The sequence below is a fragment of the Carassius gibelio genome, chromosome B17 (assembly GCF_023724105.1).
Source record: "Carassius gibelio isolate Cgi1373 ecotype wild population from Czech Republic chromosome B17, carGib1.2-hapl.c, whole genome shotgun sequence".
Lineage (NCBI taxonomy): Eukaryota > Metazoa > Chordata > Actinopteri > Cypriniformes > Cyprinidae > Carassius > Carassius gibelio.
In genome coordinates, this window is record NC_068412.1 from 3,918,804 (window position 1) to 3,942,242 (window position 23,439).

The 23,439-nt window shown below is 37.1% G+C and overlaps 1 protein-coding gene across 1 annotated transcript in view; it reads right to left on the bottom strand.

The window, feature by feature from the left end:
* Positions 1 to 21,820, bottom strand: part of LOC127975810 (steroid hormone receptor ERR2-like) — an 86,012-nt gene extending 64,192 nt beyond the window's left edge. The window contains exon 1 of the mRNA XM_052579798.1: positions 21,528 to 21,820. Within this exon, the coding sequence (XP_052435758.1) occupies positions 21,528 to 21,577 (50 nt within the window). The 5' untranslated portion in view covers positions 21,578 to 21,820. The remainder of the gene's footprint in view (positions 1 to 21,527) is intronic.
* Between the last annotated feature and the right edge of the window lie 1,619 nt (positions 21,821 to 23,439).

Genomic DNA, 23,439 nt, shown 5'->3' on the forward strand with positions numbered 1-23,439 from the left:
GCCCTCTGGCTTGAATGCTCTGTTTGGAGCAGGCGTGTCTGCTGTGAGACTCTGAGTAAACCACAACTGTTGTGATTGGCTGACATCTTTGCATTCGAAATGCGTTCATGTGGAAACCCTCTCAAATATAACGTTATATATATATATATATATATATATATATATATATATTTTTTTTTTTTTTACTATTACAGCTGTCGAGATTAACGAATCGTGGAAGTGTGGATTATATATAAAAAAAAAATTTGATCTTTTCCTATCACATGAAAGGCTGCAGTGATGAGCATTGAGTAGACAGAGTCTGTTTATCGCGTGGATGCAGTGATCTCGTCATTATTGCAACACGTTATCTCACAAAATGCTTTCACCACAGCTAACAGCAAACACATGAACACAGTAAGAGCTCCGTTGTGCAGTGATCGTTTAGTCACTGGCTTGATTCACTGATGCAACAGTATTAAAGGATTTAGAAAGAAAGTCTGTGTGAACTTGAATGATTAGCTACCCATCAGAAATCACTGATCACAGATCAGGCATTAATGAACACTGTTACTCACTGTTTGTGCCGGTGCTGTCGAATCCATATCATAAAAGTCTGTTTGAAACGCCTGTGCTGACATTGCGACTGAATGTAAATATTTGGGCGGGCAAAGCAGAGAAAGGGGAGGTAACAATTCTCGTTACAACGTCACAACGAGGAGATTCAAGATCAGCCTGATTGAGCTTCCATTTTCTCAAAGGCAGAGAAAGATAGAAAAATCTCGATTTACACCGATTTAAATTTCTAGAAACTTGGGGACCATATACAGGCTAGGGGAACTCATATTAATCTTAAAAAACTTTAGAAAGTGACATTTTCATGTCATAGGACCTTTAATAATCATTAAATCTGTCACTCTCCTTAGTTCATCGCCATCTCACAAAGTTCCATTATAATCAACGAAGCTCTCTACACTGCACAATGAATCTCTTATTAACATTGTGTCTCCTTGTTAGTTTATTAAAGGATCTGTGAGACAGCCTATGACTGTGATACATTCCTCAACGCTGCAAAAACACATCGAAACACTCGGGTGCTCCTAAATGTTTTTCCCCAGTAGTTTTCAGTCACATTTGCGTGTGACTCAGATTATTAGAATGCATCACCCTGCACTGTGTGAATAAGATCAGTGTGACGCAGGCCACGGAGAGCACACCAATGCTACAAGACTCAACGAGAGTCAGAGAAGGCCGCTGCAGCGCTGTTTGTGTGACTCTAAAATTAAGACAGACTGTTTGAAACAGTGATTTCTTTTTTCACTTCTGTGGATGTATTTCATAATCTGCTTGGAGATAAAGCAAATACATTTTTGCTGGAATTTCTTGCATTATAAAAGTTAAACTTGCTGGAATGGTTTAAATTATGCTAAATCCCCACAAGCCCTTGTATAGTGTATACAATATGGTTATTTAAGTTATGACTGTTTTATAAAATAACAATTCTTCAGGTCCAAAATGAACCCAGAATGTGAAAATAGAATACAGATTTTGATTATAGTGTATTAATATGATAAATATAATATAAAGATACAGTTTTCATTTGAAAACCAGTAAAACATTATGAAAACTGAAAGAAAAAAAAGAAATTCCTAAAACTAATTCCACATGTTTAAAGTGAGGGACTGATTGAAGATTTAGTCTGCAGCAAACAGTGCAAACGGCGGAGTGAAAGAAAACAGTCTGGTTGTATCACACCTTCATATTGAGCAGAATATTGCAATAGACTCGAACTTACAAGTTTGTAGAGAGAGTGCGTGTGAATGGATGCCAGGTTGGGAAGATTAAGTAAAAGATATAAAGTTAAAGATATAGTGGAGGCTTGTTACCAATGCAAATAATGGTAATGTCAAATGAAAACATTGTTTCCAGGATAAATAATTAGTCCAAAATCACAGGCTATTAAACTAGATCAGGATAAGCAGAAATCACGATCATGATATGATTCATTGTGTAGCCCTTAAAAGTGCTTCACATTGAAAATGGTCCTTAAAAATAACAATTTTAGCACTGCAAGTTTAAAACATTTTTTTTTTCAACATAACATGTAAACTTGAGGAAACAAAGGAAACAATATCATCTAAAGAATTCGATGAATGTAGAACGATCAAACAGATTCACACACTGTGTTCAAGCGTTGGTGAATAGTGAAGGATGCTAAATCAAGGATATCTTACATAACCACTAACATCTCTCACACTTTCAGGACATCTGAATATTTACATTTATGGTTATAGATGTTATGATTGTCAAAGAAAATCAAAACTGTCCAATATTGTCCCAAATGGTATATCAATACCAAAGAAATCTGCTGAAAATTATTTGACGTTCAGCTACACTTGAAGCCTTTATGTATAATACATTAATAATAATGTATAATACATATATAATACGTAATAAATAATAATAAATTATTGTTACCAAAATAAAACATGTGTGACAATTAATAGATAACTATTATAATGGATAATAACTATGCTTATATTTAGTAATGTGATCATACAACATGTGCATTGCATGTCATAATTAAATACTTTAATGCATTATATATAAATGTTTGTTACAGCAAATCTTCTGAATGCTTCACATTTATAGACATCTCAAATATGCAGCCAACTGAACACAAGCTTTTGAAATAGACAGAGCCTTATGTATTTGACTCCAGTCTATAAATAATGAACATTACAGGGTGTAGCAGGGGTCATGATGTGGTTACACTCAGAGCCAGGAGTCCAATGGATTCGCTAACACTAATAAACCTGAGTTTACAATTAATGGACAGAACATTTAAGGTCACTTACCATTTTAAAATACATCCATTGTTTTGCAATATTCAAACAATAAATATTGTTTTGGCACTGTTTAATGCGGAGTGACAGATCGCTGTAGCACCTCGATCAACAGACTCCACATTAATAGCAGTTTCAACACAAAATAAACATGACTAAACATCCGAAGGTAAGTTAAAAGAAAGAGTTCAATGTTACAATCTGTATCCTGCCTCATGTAATCACTCAATTAGTGTTTCCTCTGTGCAAAGATGTCGATATAACCTCATTTCAGAAAAAAAAAACATATTCTGTGACCATAAACTCATTAGTCATTAGTAGAAAAATAATAGAGTAGATAGAATAGATAGATATAATAGAATTGCAAGCTTGCAAATGAGAATCGAATTGAAACTTGAAATTCATGTCAACACCAAGCCCTACTGCCTAGGGATGTGCATTTTAAGCAAAAGTAATATTCGACAATCGCTGGGTATTATTTGATTAGTAGTCGAAAATCACATCCCTCCAGCGCATGCACCCACACACCCACACACGCATAAACACACACCCATAAAAAGAGAGAGAGAGGGAGAGAGAGCGTTCAGGCTTTCAATCTGTATGATAGTAAACTGTTTAATTCATTAGAGAACATATTAATATAACCTAACCTAATGACGGCACTTATTAACATAACAGTCTGTCTATTATCAACTGCTCACAAGGATGTAGGAGCCTAGGACAATGCTACTTTAAAAATGAGCATTAACATTAATATCATTTTTTAAATTCGATGCGACTTATACTCAGGTGCGACTTAAAGTCCAAAAAATACGGTAATTAAGATTAGAACAAATTAATTCAGCCATGAATTTTAGGCTTAAAACACATTATGCGATAAAACAGAATATCATAAAACACAGTACCCGCGAAAACATATTGTGAACAGCCTGAATGACGACTCTTATGTGAACATTATTTTTTAACATCTGTATTTATAACAATAATCTATTTCATATATATATATATATATATATTTTTTTTTTTTTTTTTTTTTTTAAATGAGCATGTCCACATGCTCGGAAGAAGAAGACGGGGCACAATCTGTTCAGAATGAGACCGTCTGCAGAGAACCCCCTATCTACTGTTGAAGCCGTTATAATAGTGTAATTATGGTTTTTAATGACAAAGTCCCATTTCGATTCTTTATTAATTTAATTCAGAAATATGATTGGAACATTTTATGTTTGTTAAATTCAAGTTAGTTTGTTTTTTAAATAGCCTACAAAGCGGCCAGCGCAAGACAGTGATCGAGCAGTTTTGATCAGTATATCCTCCTCCTCCTCCTAAAAAAAAATAAAAAAAATAAAAAAATAATACAAAATATAATAAGATTAGCATCATTATATTTAATGAATAAAGTCAAAATTACGATAATAAAATCATGCTACACTGCATGAAGTAAAAGTGAATATATTACACCTGTATACTCCACCAAAAAAATTATTATGAAAAAATATGTGGCACCTGTCATTCACAATTAACACAAAAAACAGCAAAAGGCTTATTGACGATTTTTTTAACTTGTCTGTATTAAATTGTTCTGTTTTTCTTTTTTTTTTTTCAACATGAACTCAAATATTTATTCATTTTTATTTCATGCAGCAAATATTAAACAGGAAAATATAATTGATTCACATGCCCCTTAAAAGGCGAATATCTCACTACAAATTAAAGTGCATAAGAAACATTTATTGTTTGTATTTTATCTTGAAACTGAAAGAAGTCTGAGGCTTGTGTTATAATAAAAAGTAACAAAGCCCAAAGCTTATTGCGATTAAAACATTGCATATTATTTCCAAGCATTTATACCATAATTAAAAGCTTGTGAATAGTCACATAACGTTATTTACTTCTGAAAAATCAACATAACAGAGTCAAAAAAATAAATTATATATGGGCAGTAAATGTATATGGTTATCAACCAGTGGAATATTATATTTTAATCTTTCAACAAATAACAAATCATTTTAATGCAGCTAGCTCATAATCATGACTTACGTGGGAGTAGAGTGCATCGTGTTGTTAACTTTGTGGTTTATTATTTTGAGTTGTTTGGGACGTGGTGACACAGAAAACCCTCTCACAACATATTGCTTTATAAATCTATTGTGTTTGCCGGTCAGAAATGTTCACGTAATCATGCTGCACGTGTGATTAGTTCCCTGCTCTGGTGTTAGCACTCACACTGCATGTGTACCGCGCCATGATTAAACTGAGTTCACATTAGTCAACCGAACCGGGCTTTGGGGGTCAGACGTGCTCGGGCACGGTTCACATCCTTAGAAAATAATCGCACAGCCTAATCGATATTCTTGAGTTTATTCGACTAATCGAATATTTGAAAATCGTGACCCATCCCTACTACTGCCAACCTTATTTTAGTACTTTTAAGATAGTAGTATTATAGTTTGTATTAATAGAATTGAATAGAATAATTATAATAATTACTATTATTATTATTTATTTATTTATTTCATATTAAAATTAATAATAATTCTTACACTTCAGCTGAAGTTTTTCCATGAAGTTCCTCGGAAATATTATTTATTTATTTATTTATTTATTTATTTTATTTTTTTTTTTGGGGGGGGGGGGTATTTTATTCATTTTTATTATAACTGTTATAAAACTTGTTTATAGCAGTTTTACTAGAGTTTCACTAGTTTAGTAGTTTTAGTAGTTTTAGTACATCGAAATGATTGAAAATGAACATAATAAAAAAAAAAATAAAATTAAGGCCGGGACTCGATTAAAAAAATTAATCTAATTAATTAGAGGCGTTGTAATTAATTAATCGAAATTAATCGCATTTTAATCGCATATAAATATTTGACCTGAGAACAGTGCGAAGTAATTTTTTTTCACATGGATTTGTAGTATACCATTGAATAATGACTGAATACATAAGCTTAAGCAACAAAATATTGTTTATTTTTGTTCAACCAAGTCTAGCAGACCAGTGCAATTTTTGCCATGAAGTGTAGCAATAGAATATTTAGAAACAATTTAGAAATGGTGCATTTCAGAAATTCAGGAAGCTTATAGGTGCTGGAACCTTCTGTAAAGTGTTTTTTAAGTAAAACACAATACTGTCAATTACATTCAGAACATTGGAAACACTGACTATTAGAAAATATCTCTCTGTTGCTTCAGAGGCCATAACATACTAAGTCCAACTCTCAATAACCTTGGCCAAAACAATAAAGAGTTCAACATAAACTGCCAGTTCCACCAACAAAATAATACATAGTTCAACATAAAGTGTAAAGTCCACGCTAGCTGCTATATGTTTTGTGTTGAGGTGATACTTGAGGCTCGATGTGCTGCAGTGATAAGCGAACGCTAGTTGGTGCTTCAGTATAATCGGTCCGCCGAAACTCATCCAGTGAGAAACGTTCCGCGGTGCAAAAATAAGTCATTAAAAATGCGGGAATTTTTTTTCTGTAACTAATTAATCTTAATTAACGCGTTATTTTTTTGTGTAATTAATTAATCTCAATTAACGCGTTAAAGTCCCGGCCCTATAAAAAATACAAACTCCACACTTTAGGCGAGCAGCGTGACTTGGCAAAACTGCATGACTGCATTAAGATGAAAGAGCAGTAAAAGTGCAGGCTTCCTTTAGACAGAGTCTGCTTCTCTGACTGATTTAATTGTAAGTGCGGGTGATGCTGGGTTCAAGGCCAGGGTTCAAAGGTCAACCTTATTTTCTCACCCTGGTTTCCCGTGCCCATGGAGATGGGGTCAGCGTGTCAAATGAAATCTCATTGCAGCGTTTCTTGTGCCTCTTGTGTCATGTATATTCAACGCTGCATCAGGTGACACCACCTCTGGAAATCTATAGAAAGGTTAACGGCTCGAATAAATAATAAAAAATAGCTCCTTGTTAAAACACTGACCTTGTGCCAGAGAGCGTGTGATGGCTGTGTCCTGAACGCTGCACAGAGACTACAGCAGAAGCTCGCCGAGTGCTACATATGACGTCTTTAGTGAGTAAATAAAGCCTGTTAGTCAGCTGATCTGACCGATGTATATTAACACGCTTCTTCAGCTCGGACGTACTAAATTGACATTGGAAAATTAACATTTTTTAATTATCAGTTGTTTATCTGATATATTTTTTTTTGTGGAAGTGGAATATTTATTGCAGTAAAACAACAAAGCAAAACATCATCACAATGACCTGTGCTTTTAGTCATAAGTACAAAAAATAAAAAATAAAATTATATATACCAGTTATGGCTTGCCAGTTATGGCTTGTAAGAGGCAAAAGTTTTGGACTGTGGTTTGTCATCTTGAATCAGCATTGATAGTATGATAAAATGGCACGTTGACAAATCTTCCATTATATTGTTTGCTTGAATTCATTCCCTCTCAGAGTCAAACCTTCAGCGTTTGTTTAGAGCTGCTGAATAAAGATAAATGCATCTGCACATTCATCTCATTTATTACCAGCCATATATTAGAAACAGTATATAGGGCAATTCCATTTAGGCTTTATTTTCCAAACTTCAAGGGGAGTTTAACCCCAGGTCAAAGGTCATGCTAAAGGTGACACTTAGCATAATGGCATAAATGTCTGAATGGCTTTATGTTCATATTAAAAACATTTCTTCAGCTGCCACAGCTCCAGCGATGCATTCTGTGAGTCCAATGCGACTGAAAATATGTAATATACGACAAAATAAGACAATTGCCACTAAAATATCTCATGACTGTCCAGAAACATGAAAAAAATATTATTCTGGGCCCGTTTTATTTAAAATCCAGTGAAAAACTATGAAAATCGGACTTCTCCAGGTTTGAAGTGCTATAATCAGGTCCCCGCTGCATCTACCAACCAAGGAAACATGGAAAAGATGAACCCAGTAACTTTGTTTTGGCAAGTCTTTTTCTGCAAGCGTCTGAGAAAATGAGCGAGTCAGATTTCGCTACCTTGGTGACATGGAAAAGGGACCTCATTATGAGATTACCGCCCCTCAGTCTATAACTTTATACCCATGATGGAGTCGGTGTACAGCTCTAATGCCATGGAGAAACACGCTAACTGTTCTGTCTTTGGCTGCACAGACACTGTTTAGAGTCCCAGCCTCAGAGGAGACGAGAGAGCAGTGGATTTATTGATTTATTTACTGTATACTGCTGCTGCCACACAGATCTCAAACCTTCACAGACATAACGACTGCTGTAACTCATCTGTGTTTTTAACGTAAACTCGTGTGTGAAAGAGAACTCAGTTTAGTACACACATGCTGTGACAGCTGTTTTCTGTTCGTGTGCTTCAGATGTGTGCTCTCAGAAAACCCTATATCAGAAGTTTAAACTCATATGGTTTAAAACTAGGGCTGCACAATTAATCATATTTTAAGCTTGATAACGATATCCACCTTTTTTTGATTTATTAAAAATAATTGTCACGATATTGGCCGGCTCGTTATTTATTCTGAAACGTGTTTTTAATTTGGCATTTGCATTATCTTGCATTGCTAACAAGTCTTCACTAGTGTTCATGCTTGTGGTTGTCAGATGTGAAGAGCTTTAAGCTCAAAAACCAAACTTTTTTCCTTTAAGGATAAACTTTCTGACAGGTGTTTTATTTAATGTACTGTATGCAATCTGGCAACCCTGTTTGTGTTACCAAATGTGCCATGATCAAATTGTCACTGAGTTTCAATAATGGATCTATTGTGTTTGAGGAATAAATGTGCTTTTCCTACCTGTGACAGTACAATGGGGAAATATGATTATAAATTGGAATTTTTTGAATTTACATTAAGAGTTTCTAAATATTTTACCAGTTTTCATGTTGAAAATGTAAAGGCAATGATAGTTTTCAGTGTGTATTTACGATCTTTCAGCAAATTTACTGTGCTTTGAGTGAGTGGCCTTTTCCTATTTGCCAACAAATTGTCACTTAGAAAATGTAATGTGAATACAGATGACAAAACATGAAACAAACCATGAGTTTGTATTATCATAGTTGGTTAAATGAAGTCAGTGTATAGTCAGTGGAGGTTGGTTAAAGGACACATGAAATCTTATTTTATTTCCCTGCTAACAAAACAGCCTAAGCTGGTGACTGGTTTTAGTTGGTCATCCAGTCCAGTCTCTGCTGGTCAAAGCTTGTCAGAGGGCTGGTTTTGACCACTTCTTTAGCTGGACAGGCTGGGAGACCAGCTAAGTTTTTTCAGCAGGATAGAATAATTTTTATTTATTAAATTATTATAAAAAAAAAAATGTTTTTGTTTTTGTTTGTTTACAAAAATGCATTTTGCAGACACTTTTATCTCAAGTGACTAGCATTGCATTCGAGGTACACATTTTATGAGCTCATGTATTCTCTGGGAATCAAACCAGTGACTCTGATGTTGCAAGCATCACTGATCTGCTGTTTGAACTACAGGACTGCTGTAGAAATATAATTTAGCAACATGCAAAGTGGAGGCCGTGGAATTCTGGCCAAACCCTTCATGTTCAGTGCTGTAGAGTGATATGTGTTTCTGTTGTGCTGTGTGTTTAACCCTGTCCCGCTGTGTCAGGTGGAGTCAAGTCAATCCCCTCACGTCTGCTTTCGTTCACGGTCAAACCATTTAAATTCATGTGGAGCCCACCGAGCCCACCGAGCATCATGTTCAGTTCGGCCCTAATCTGATTCCAGCCGCTGTAATAGAATTGCACTCCCTCCACAGCGCTGGACACCAGCTCACTGAAGATCTCAGAAACCCTCAGCTCAGAAGTCTACGATTCTTAACAAAGTGCTGTTATAGACTCAAGCACAATCACTTCATCTAAAAACCTGGATGCAGTAGGTCTTCAACTGCACTGCATCGTGCTCCAAAACCACCGTCAGACTAGCAAAAGGGGTGGGCGATATGACCAAAATGTTATCACGATATGAGTAATTTCATATCATGATAACAATATATGTTTATAATCCTTGTCACCAATGTCAATATCCAACTAATACAAGCCTAAAAAGAGAGAGAGAGAGAGAGAGAGAGAGAAAGAGAGAGAGAGAGAGAGAACTCAAGCTCACTGAAGATAAACAATGCCTGACTAAATAAATCTATGTATTGCTTACACACACACACACACACACATATATGTATGTATAGAATCTATATATAATACACGTGTTAATTACAATATATCTATGCAGGTAATAGATAGACAGACAGACAGACAGACAGACAGACAGATAGACAGATAGATAGATAGATAGATAGATAGATAGATAGATAGATAGATAGATAGATAGATAGATAGATAGATAGATAGATAGATAGATAGATAGATAGATAGATAGATAGATCTCTGTGTTTATGAGGATGCTTGTGAAGAGTGGGATTCTGGTAAATATAAGTGTGTTTATGCAATCATTGCAGTGTGCGCTCCTCACAGAGAAACAGAGCTAATGTTTGTTTGAATTGGTTGTTTTGAGCTTGGCTGCTCGTTCTTTACCTGGTTCTGTCTCTGCTTCATGTGGTGACGCATACGAGCGCAGTCATCCAAATGATGAAAAGTATTAATGTAAACAATTTATTGTGGGTCACCCTGAAATAAACGATAGAGCATAATATGAGATGAAAGAAGTTTTATTTCATCCATCCGATATATAGAAGTCAACATTTGAAGTGGATCAAAACCTTTCATCAAGTTGTCCTAAAACCTAAAACCAAAATGTATTCTTCTCTTAGGACAACTTTGATTCACTTTTGTGATCCAGTTCTTATGTTAACTGCTGTATATCATTATCTCACAGTCCTAACTAGCAATAGTGAATATGAACATTTAACACTCCTATTCGATTAGGATTTACTCAGTTTAACAACAGAAAGAAAGAAAGAAAGAAAGAAAGAAAGAAAGAAAGATACAGCAACATTGAATTAAATGTGAAATTTTAAAGTACAAAGACTGAAATAGTAGGCTATTTCTTGTAAAATGCACTTCAATCAATATTTCAGGTTGAAATGCCTGTGATTTTAAGTAAAGGTATATTGCAGATTTCATTTGTAATAATGTCATCGATAATCATCAATAATTTCAACAATATCAGTTCATTTAAAAATATTATTCCATCACAAATGATCCTCTGATTCAAAGAAGATTTGAATTTATATTTCAAATGAATACTGTTCTTTTGAACTTTCTATTCAAAGACCCCATCCCCCCCACACAAAAAAAGAAAAGAAAAAAAAAAGAAAAAAAAAAGAAAAACGGTTTCCACAGAAATATTGTGCAGCACAACGGTGTTCAACATTGATAATAATCAGAAATGTTTGTTGAGCAGTAAATCAACATTATTCTGATTTCTGAAGATCATGTGACACTGAAGACTGGAGGAATGATGCTGAAAATACAGCGGAGCATCACAGAAATAAATTACACTTTAACAGATATTCACATATTCACATTCAACATCAAATAAATGCAGCCTTGGTGAGCAGAAGGACTTTAGATTGGTAGTGCAAATGGAGAAGTTGCATTCTTCTAATGCAGTGAGCCTTTCATATTCGAGTCTCATAGAGTCAGCGGGTTGGTGACGGTCACACACACACACACACACACACACACACACACGGTATCAGATGCCCCGGGCGGGTGGAGGGGAGATCAGTCAGAGGGCCGCAGCTGATGGGCTGATAAAGGAACTCAATTAACTCCTGACATGCTCTCGGACTCATGCACACACACTGTTTACTGCACTAGCAAACATTTCAAACAATCATTCATACTGCATTTGATGTCCAAGCAGTTTTGTTTTGGATGGACAGAGCTCTATTTCATGGATGCAAATGAAACCGGGTTCGTCCAGGGCTCCGGGCGACCCGAGCGAGAGCCCACCGGGGGCCAATGTCTGCCCATAAAAAGACCCCGGGTTAACAGCTACTGAGGGAATACGGTGCTCAAGCCGACCCCGGGGCCGTTCACTCGTGTGTGTGTGTGTGTGTGTGTGTGTGTGTGTACTCCTCAGGCCCCTGGGAGCCGTTTTAATCTCAGGCCGCAGCGGAGAGCCGCTCATTCATTAGTGTAGAGATAAACAGAGAGAAGGGGAAAGGTGAAGACGAGCACTTTGTTAAGAAGCGAAGGAGGAATTTGACAAGGATTTATGAGCGACTGATCTAAGGAGGTGGAACACAGCCAATGAGAAATGAACAGAGAGAGAGGAAGAGCGCTTGCTGATCACGATTGTGCCCTTCAGACATCAACAACTGCGTTCTGTGACGTTCAACATTGTCACTGCAAATGAAGCGGATTTCTGTGTAAAAACATCAGCAGGGTAAAGTTAACCCTTTCTCATCAGTGCTGTCTCTTCTGCAGCTCAGCTGTGCTAGTAATGTGCAGCTTGGATGAACTGAAGTCACTTCAGATGATCAAATGCATTCAGGGAAATGAAACATAACATGTCCATTCATTTCAGGTTCAAATGTATGTGACTTTAACTAAGTTGTAGATTTTATTTTACTAATCTTTTTTTTTGTTGTTGTTTATATTACTCATTTTAAATGGTCTTATGATGTGACAAATACATTTTCTAAAGTACATTTAAAAAAATCTGACAGCCAAACAAAAAAGCCAACAAAAAATCCTTCTGATTTAATAGCTCGCAGTATTTAATGTCATAATTCAAGTAACATGACCTCATAAAATCTACATGCATAATAATTGTATAAGAATAAGTTTTAAAACATTTCAAACAGTGTAGCATGTTACACTAAATAATATCTTTCCAATATGTTTTTTTTTTTTTTTTTTTTTTTTTTTTTTGTGGCAACATAAAATCACAATGACTGAAGAAAATTGGGTTGCATCAAGTACAGCTGAAATGTTTAGAGTAAGCTAACTCTCATTCTCATATTTATTGACACTTCTATAAACATTAGGTCATTTTTCCCTACAACATTAAAACACATAATTTTGGGCTGGGAGAAAAGCTTAAAGTAATTCATGACAACCTCCATCCATTGTTCCCCTAGCATTATAAAGTCATCCCTGTGGTTAGGGCCAGTGTCTGAATCTGACGGCGAGTTTGAGCCGAGGAGGGAGAAGGAAAGAGAAGGAGTGAAGAAAACAACAAGGTGAGAGGAGACAGATGGATACTGGTAGATGGTGCTCGGTTACTGCAGGAGGAGAGACCGGCCCGGCACAATTAAACTCAGAAGCCAAGGATTATATTTAGCCCGTCTGCCTCGCATCGCCTCTTCAGACTATGAGCTCACGGCCACAGAAACAGATCGCATCCATCGATCCCCGTCGTGTCCTTCCTGAGCACAGGAACCAGCGCTGTCCATCATCTCCCTCAACGGCCAGCCATCAGCCACCTCATGCTCCGGAGGAACACAGACCTCACAATCATTTCATATGAATGCACACAGTCAGGGACAGTCACTTATTAAAGGTAACAACGCTCAACTGCACTGCTTTTCCACTAGTAAGACACTCTTCAAACGAATAAAGTGTGATCAAACACAGCATCTCTGTTTTTGTCACACTTTATGGGTCTTATCTTTCACCAAACTGCATCATGTGAGCAACTGGTTTATCTGGACTATCCATTTCAATTAACTGGCTCAAAAAAACAAAAAAAAATTCAATTCAGTTCAACCATTCAATTATTTTGAGTTTTGCTTACATATTTAAAGCTGCTGTTCATCATCATATATCTGACTTATAAAATAAATGATGGCTGTTTATACCTATTTGCCACCTGTGTGTGTGTTTGTGTGTGCGCGTGCATGTGTGTGTGTGTGTACTATAATAAATCAAGAAGTAAAAGGAAATATAATACAAATGCTTATATAGTTTAATATAAATAAATAACATAGCACAACAGAATAAGAACATAACTAAAAAGTTGTTTCTTTGCCCAGAATTAATAATTACATACAGTACATAATATATAAAACAAATGAATATGAATAAATTAAATAACAGCAATATAACATGACAATGACATAACAAAATAAAATAAAACAATAACATAACTAAAAGTAAATTAAACATAATTGTTTAACTCTCCCATAAATTATGTATATTGATGTTGTAGAAAAACAACATCAGGAAAAAAAACAGCCTAATGTTTACAAAAATATCTAAATAAATAAATAAAATGCATATTTAGTTCTCTAATATAAAACATTTCATTTATTTTACCCCATTTTCCCCAAAGTGATGTTTTGAGAGTTACACAAACATCTATTACAACAGAATATAATATATATTAAATATTTATGTGTGTGTAAATATAATCTGAGGGTATATACATATATATAAGATATTGTTGAAGAGCGTTAATGTATCTAGCCTCCCAGGTGATGCAGTTTCAACACAATGAGCTCATATAGTGTATAATAAAGTCAGGCAGTGTGACGAGTGCGGCGGTGAAAGAGTTAACATGTAAAAGTGTGTGAGCCCAACGGTAAAGCTCCCTCTTGAATTGAACAGTTCATCATGTGAAAAAGTAGTTCATTCCTCGCATGGAGCACACTTGGGAAGGGTTTTTTTTTTAATCGTTCCCCTTTTTCCCTCTTTACACTAGAAATAATGTATATTCCTCATTTTTCTGCTAAATAATTAGCTGCCAATTCAAATATGCTCCTAATGTAAGACGTTCATGTTATCTGAACAAGACTGTGTGTTCAGTGTGTGTGTGTCTTGACACATTTACTTGCACAAACGCAAACACCCTCACATATAAATATAAACCATGAATGCATCTTTTCACACCGTCTTGTGTTAATCAACCCTGCAACTGCACATTGCCATAACAATCCTAAAGCGTAACTCAGAAACGTCAGATGGGATGCATGCACCACTCAACGAGAGCATCAGCGTTACAGGAACGTGTGTGAATTACAGCTCATCAAACACAGCCTCATGACAGAGACACGGAAAACACATCAAATCTGATTTAAAGACCATTCTCAACAGAGAAACCACTCTGAGCTAACACACTACTATTAGGATTTTATTAGACATACCATTGCAGTTTCAGCACTTCTTTTATGTGTTTTGTAGTGAGGCTGGGTGATAAAGTTTAGGGTTAGGGTTAGGGTTAGGTATTATGTAAGCTCAGAAATGGCGTAAAATGACAATAAAGAGATCATAGATTCAACGTGTTTCAATAAGTAAATACTTTTCGCTTGAATCTATACACTAATGCATACTGTGCAAGTAGAGCAACTTTTCTATGACCAAACTGAATCAACGGATTCATTTAGACAGACAGTTTAATGAAGGGTTTCTTATAACATGTTTAGCAGATAAATAGCTCAAATAGCCTTTGTTTGGCTGCGGTCTCACATTTCTGAGGAAGCAGTCTTAGTGCAAATGTCACTTAAACACCAAAGCATGTCCTATTTTAATATTGGAAAGCTAATATCAAAGGTTTTAAACGAATAGCTTGTTGTTAAACACTGTCATTATCACACATCTCTCTTTAAACCAGCACTACTGATTCATCAAATCCAACAGAATCTGCACCAAAGCCACTGTATTTGTATCCAATATTGTGTAATGACACTGTTCAGTGATCAATACATGTGTAGTTCTCATATCCTGACACCAGATGATTATTACGGAAAGGACATTTCTTCAAGCACCACGATGAGCAACACACACAAATGAACTGGCGCGGGAGGTTTTCCACGTCATCTGACTGCAGGATCCTCTGATGATCTGAGAGAGTTCACAGGTCAACCTGAGAGTATTTACATGAAGCAGATCTCATCACCTCCACAGCCTTAAAACACCTTCCCACAGACAGAGACGAGGCTGAATACAGAAGCAGTGAATGGCAAATTAAGTAAACCTATCAACCTTAAATCCTTGTTCTGTCGGGTGTCCAGTGAACTGTATTTTGGGAGCAGCCGGTGATATTAGACAGAAGTCCACATGGAACGGTTGAGTGACACAGTCCTGAACTAAAAACACTTCAGAAGCTCTCCGTCAAGCACTGCGCATGTGAATATTCTATAAACATCCTCAGAATCACACCAGTTATGATAACACAAATACTAAAGGTGAATTGTAAAACTGAACTGCACAGACAACAGAAGGATCTTCCAAACACCCCCTCCCACCCCCGCCAAATAGTAAGTCCCACCCCAAACTCACAATGTGACGCGTTGGGCTTCTTAACCAAACTGATCAATGTTTGTCACAATGTTTTACTCTTCAGGTGAAACTATTTGAACATAAACCAGCATTTCATGGTTTGGGCTCAGTAAGATTAAATCATGCAAAAACAAAAAGATTTAATAAAGGAAATCCAAGTTTTTATTCAGCAAGAACACATTAAAGTGGCAGTAAAGACATTTATAATTCTACAAAAGATTTCCATTTCATATAAATGCTGTTCTTTTGAACTTTCTATTCATCTGTGAATCAGAAATGTTTCTTGAGCAGTAAATGATCATATTATTATTCATGTGACACTGAAGACTGGAGGATTGATGCTGAAAATACAGCGGAGCATCACAGAAATACATTACACTTTAACACAGATTCACACAGAAAACAGTTATTTTACACTGTAATAATATTTCACAGTTTTTACAGTATTTTTGATCAGATAAATGCAGCCTTGAGCAGAAGAAGCTTCTTTGAAAGACATTGTAAAACCTTACCAACCCCATCTATTTTGTTAATAGATGCAAACCGAACGCACAGGGACAGAAGATCCAGGCGACATCATTTCCTCTCCTAAATCCCACCCAGTTCCTGACCGTGTCTCTGGACGCTGCACACTCAGTTTGGCTGTCAGCTGGAATCAGAGCAGCAATGGTGACCGACCGTTTCAATATTGATTTCATAAATAAACAGAGCTAACCATCGATCCTAATGTTATTTTGCATTTCAATTACTGCTCAGAAACATAACCTTCAAACGACTGACCGCTCAATACCAATACCATTCTCTGATAAACGCCCACGGACATTCGGCCTCACGGTTTTTTCTCCCCTCCTCTCCAAAGTGTAAATTAGCGGACTTATCATTTTCCCCCAGCAACATTTGATTAGCGAGCAAATCAGGACACGGCACTCGGTTCCTTCACTCTCAGTGTGTGGGACTGATGCAAATACAGAGCACGTGCTGCGGACGCATACCTGCATTCAGATGCGACCAGGGTTATTACAGCTAACCTAAACTAAAGCAAAGCAACAAAAGAAAATAAAGTAAAAAAAAAAAATACATGTATAAAATTATGGAAATATGATTAATCTATCTAAAGTATGTATATATATAAAAGCTATCATTTTATTTCAGCTAGTTAACAAAGGGAAAATAAAGGTTAAGTTGATTTAGTAACATAACAAACATCTTAATTAATTAATTACTTCAATATATCTATACAAACTAATACAATACAATAAAATCAATACAAACTAAATAGACAAAAAAGATAAAATTACTAAAACTTACTTACTAAAGAGATAAAACCTGAAAATATACAAATAAAAACGAATAACACTGTGATAACACTTAAACAGTACATTTCAAAAAGTTCATTTTCTATTCATTTATTTTATAGTTAACGTTTAAAAGACTGCAGCTTTGTAAATATGCTAATACTGCCATGCTAAAGTTAGTTTCTCTCTCAGACAAGTCCTGCTGTCTATAGCATCAGCGCTTCCTCTGTGGTCTCCTCTGAGTGAGCGTGTGGGCACGACACAACTCTGTATAATGACATGGGTATGACACAGGTATTACAAGGAGAGAGTGACTTATGAGGACATAACCCATGTCCCCATTGTTCAAAACGCTTATAAATCATACAGAATGAGTTTTTTTGAGAAAGTAAAAATGCACAAAGTTTCCTGTGGGTTTAGGTGTAGGGTTGGTGTAGGGCCATAGAATATGTTGTGTGGTGTGAGTGTGTGTGTGTGAGTGTGAGTGTGTGTGCGTGTGTGTGTGAGTGTGTGTGTGTGTGTGTGTGTGTGTGTGTGTGTGTGTGTGTGTGAGTGTGTGTGTGTGTGTGTGTGAGTGTGTGTGCGTGTGTGTGTGTGTGTGTGTGTGTGTGTGTGTGAGTGTGTGTGTGTGTGTGTGTGTGTGTGCGTGTGTGTGAGTGTGTGTGCGTGTGTGTGTGTGTGTGTGTGTGTGTGTGTGACCCCCCATGTGGCATGCGTTGGAGGGCCATTATCCTCAGCACACTAACGGAGCAGGGTTTATTTTTAAACCTGCTGTCACGACACGGCCAGGATGCCAAGGTTAGCTCGGTGAGAGCTGGGGACGGATGGGCGACGCCGGGCGGCTCGGTGACTGCTGCAGGGTGTGAGAGCACTGAAAGTGACCCTACGGTGAAGACACGCTGAGACCACAGCGCTCACACTACAACACAGCCCTTCTGCCTCAACACACATTCAATTTGGGAATTTACACATGCTTTATTCAGAAATGTGCCATTCTTTTAATGTCTGACAGCTACATTACACACTAAACTCTTCTAAATAAAGGTTGCAATAGGGTGTTTTCACAGCAATGCCACAGAAGAACCATTTTGGTTCGTCAAAGAACCTTTAAGCAAACAGTTCTTAATTTTTTGGGTCACATTTTGTTTTAAGGTCCAATTCTCTCTATTACCAAACCATTAACTATGACTTTCACCTCAGTAAATTCCTCATTTGAATTATTATTTAATACTTAAGGTAGTTGTTAACTTTGGGTATTGGGTAGGATTAGGAATGTAGAATACGATCATGCAGAATATGTGCTTTACAAGCACTAATAAACAGCCAATATGTTAATAATAGGCATGCTAATAAGCAGCTAGTTCAAAGTGAGAATTGGTCCCCATACTAAAGTGTTACCATTTTTTTTTCTGATAATCTAAAGAAACCTTTTCTATTATAAACAACCGTGCAACGGATAGCTTCCACGGGTGTTAATACTGTCTCCTGAAACACAGTTGTTATAATGCAAGCTTATGATGCATAAAACAAGCTGTTTTTAGAGAGTAAGATGTGTCAAGAGTGTGAATATGTGCACAGATGACAAATATAGAGCACCAAAGACCCTCAGCAGAACATGTGTTGATAATAAACACACAACGGAAAGATCGCAGGTGAGTGGCACGCTACAACACTGCTCTGCGCTCACCCAAAACAATCCCCGCTGGTACCCAGAACCTGTGTGTTGGTTTGAAAAAGCATGCAGCGAATCGAGAAGCGTGCTCGTTTTGGCCAAAGGTCAGCTGGCCACCCTCTCCAGAGCTCATGAATATGTGGGCTGACCACAGCCATGGATCTGTGTGAGTAATGTTTTCTGAAACCAAATTACTGTAAGCTGATCCCATCTGGATAGTGTCAGAGCCGGCCGCTTTGGTTACCCGCGATAGCATCTCCTCACAGACAGCAAAAATCTGATTAACCCAACAGCAGTGAAACACTTGCTCAAAGACCGCCGAGCTTTTAACTTAAGATGCACTAATGCAATTCCCACAGCTGCTTTTGTCCCAACCTAATGCGATAAAACGGAAGAGGGAAAACGGAAATGCCGGAGATACGCGCTTTATGCTCTCGATCCGCCAACTCGGTAATGAAGTCAAACAATTGTTCAATTGAGTTTGTGCTTATGGAGGTTTTCTGCATACGAACGTAATCCAGCTGTCATCCCGACCGAGAGAGAGCCTGAAACGAGGCCGCAGTGAGCGAGAATACGTCTAGTCAGTGTTCGCTCCGGGTCATATTGAATATCCCAGCAGAGTGCAGAAGACGTCGAAGTGACCGGCTGCATGGCCACGGATCTACACATGAACACTCAAACACACAGCAGGCGCTTTCCAAACAAAACCAGAATCAATCTCAGCACACACGCCAGTCAACATTAACTGTGAATCCAGTGCTGTGGTGCATCTGAGGACAGTGTGTGTGACACACACTTCATTCACACACACGCAGTGTCCATCAGTGAGTGAACAGTACTCTTCATGCTCATTTAAAATATAAAACAATCACTACAACAACACTTGTTGAAATATTTTTGGAAATGCTTTAACTAACTAAAATTAAATTAGGTGGATTTTTAAAATAAAACAAATGAATGTATAGATGCAAAATAAGGCCAGTCAAGAACCTTAAACAGGTTCTTCTATTCCAAAAACGCTCGCACACACACACACATAAAACACTCTATGTTAGCATTACATTAAAAATTATTCATAATAAAAAGGTCATTTATTATTTTCTATACAAAGAGATTAAGAGATATAATTCTCTCAACACTTCACTAAAATAATTTGTTACATTAACAGTAGGTCAAATAAAAATGTAACATGATGGTGTTTAAGCAACAAGCCAGCAGTGACGCTCAAATTTATGAGATGTGTATTTAATGACAGACAAATATTTAGTATCCATTAAACATTTTAAAACTCTTCATCACTCTTCCTCACTAAAGAAAATCCCACCGTAGTTTTACACTATTTCAGATTGTACATTTTCACTGGAGCTAGAGCAATTTGAGCAAAATGAGTTGCTCTAAATAAAACAATTCATTTTAAATATAAATGTCTGAAATGCATTTGAGATTAACTAATTGTTAATAAAGGTTTTCTAATGGTAAAGGTGACTGTGGAAATACATGCGTGGAGGTGTCAGAGGAGCTGGGCTCTGTCGAACATCTGTAATCCGTCTTAGTGTAAAACTACAAAGCAGCTTAGAATATGTGTTTAAGATGACTGAAGTGTGCAGAGGGTAATCTAGTCTAATTTACCCAAAACACACACACACACACACACACACACACACACACACACACACACACACACAGAGAGAGAGTCAGTCTGCATTCGGCCCATGTCAGAGCTGTGAGAGAGTAAATGAAAAAATCCATCGCTGGATCAACACACATTACGCTTTTTGCTGAATCTTTTAAAAATATAAATATATTTTTTAATAGTCCAAGCACAAGGCAAGCATTTACTGAGTTGCTGTTTTAAATTAGAACAGATGACCGTTAATGTCAATAGATAATTTTAAAACCCTGTGTAAAATAAGAATATCCAAATGCTAAATAAATATGTGCATCAAGATAATTTGGAGAAAAGCAGTTTCATGCAGAATTATAAAAATTACTTTATTTTGGTAAAAGTGAAGAGTAAATCTTCTGTAAGTTGCGTCCTCCTAGTCTTTCTGAGGCGAGCGCATTATTCCCCAGCCTGTGGTGAGCTGTGATCTCAGACGGCCCCGGGACACCTGGACCCCTTCAGCCGCTTCTCTGGGGCCACTCCACCATCCAGAAGACCTTTCTTTCACCACATCCTCTCTCATTCATTTCATCAACAAACATCCGTCCTGTGCCTTTTGTCCCGCCTGAACCCTTCAGACTTGTTTCCAAACACAAACGGCTCTAGAGAAGTGTCAGACCGCTGGGACGCATGCGTCACGCAACACACTACAACAAAACAAACAACCTACACTGAAGCAGAAGAAAAGAAAAGTGTCTCTAAACCTCAGTCTGCTGACATCAGGAACATAAATGTCCATGGAAAGTAACACTGTGTCCATGCAGATGAAAGCACAACCCTATCACAGCAGCAGAAAGTTCAGCCAGCGTAAGAAAACTGTACTGTCCACATGCAAAGAAGAAGAAGAAAAACAGACAGAAAGACGCTTTAAACAGGAAGCAGTGTTAGTGCGTGAAAGAGGAAGATGCACCTACTGGTTATGATAGCTGAGAGGATCAGGGATGCAAAGTTCGGAAATGTCCATCAGCCCAGTTGTAGCATTCCAGGAGGAAGAGAAGAAGGAAAGAGGAGACGCCGGACACTCGCCTCTCCCCCCAAAACACGAGCAAGCACCTTCAGAAAAGTTGCGGCGAAAAGCCCCTCCAGCAGCACAGCCCACCGCCAGCTCAGGTACACATGTGTGTGTGTGTGTGATGGGGGGGGGGGGTCTGACCGGGGTGAAGCGGGGAGAGAGAGAGTGAGTGAGGAGGCAGGAGAGCGCGCTACGATGAGTGTGTGAGCAGCGGAGAGGCAGAAATGAGTGTTTGCATGCTCAGTGTCGGCCTCTTTAAGACCCAAGAGCTTGATGAATATGGAACAGCTGCTGTTGGCTGCTGCCTCAGGGGGGCGGGGCTTCAGCACACGGATGGGGCGGGGCTACACTGGGGAGGGGGAGGGGAAGCAGCAGGAGGCGGGGCTGATGTGCAGTGTGCTGAAATACTCCCACAGACATCACACACACGACAGACTGAAGCAAATATATGTACAGACTTCACACAGACGACATATAACACAACTTATTTGTCCTATCTGAGGAAAACTTTTATTATCTTATATTATCCTTATTTGTTTTGTTTATTTTAGAATAAGATTGTTATTTATAATGACATTTTGAAAAATATGTTGTCATCTACCTGTTGTGCTAACTGTAAAATGTTATTCAAAAACGTTTTTTTAACTACTGTAAATTAATATAAAATTACAATTGTAATGTAAAAAAATTCATAAAACACTAAATATAATTTAAAGCAACTGTAAAATGTTATTCAATAAAAAATCTTTTTAAAAGGTTAACATTTAAATTCTTTAGTAAACTAGTGCTCATCTAATTATTGTGTTAAATGCAAAATAATATTCAAAAGCATGTGTGTATATATATTTTTTTTTTCAGAAGTCTACTTTTATGAAATCTGTAAAAATGTTGCAATACGTAAGTGATATAGTAACATTATCAAAGTTAAAGTTTTGATGCATTTGTTTTATTATTTTGAAATGTTTTTATTATTCAAATTTAAATAGAAATATACATGCACTGGTTAAAATGACAGTGTGTTTATGTTTTGTGAAGTGTAACATTATAAACAGGAGAGATAACAATCACACTGATGATTGCTGCATCATTTTTTTTTTCTGCTTTAACATTTTTCTACTTCATTAAATCATTTGAGGATTTTTGTGCAAGTGCTGGACAAGTCAAAGACTGGACACTCAGAAGCAGAAACCGCTGTCTGTCTCTGTATAATCACCAGAGTCTCTGTGTTGATCAAGTCTTAAAGAATGCAGAGAATGTAGATACAGCGTTTCACAGACACTCATGCTCCTCTGCTACTATAATGCATTTTATGATCAGAGAATCAGAGAGCCATAGCGAAAGCACACACATAACAAGTGTCCAGTTTGAACAGCTGCATGTGTGTCACAAATCCACAAAACACACACACACACACACATGCATGGCTGAAGCATGCTGGGAATGCATTGTAAAATAAATCATCATTCAGATGTTAGGAGAGCTGATTTGTGTATTTTTATTGGTTGACATACGCCTGTGACATCACATGACTCCTGAACCCCGCCCTGCTCTATTCAAGGGCTCGCCTCTCCATAATCAATACTAAAACATCACCCGAGCCCTATTGATCATCACAGGACTCACTGCAAGCCTTAAAACTCAAACCCAGTGCATTCAGAGAGACACCAGAGTCTGAGTGCTCATGTATTAAAGGACAGATGACACGAGCGTAAATCAAATACATGTGTCGTCCCGTCAGAATACTGTTAAAAAATAAGAGCAATAACCTCTGTGTGTTCTGTAACTATTCTTATTTCTCTGACAAGCCATTCAAT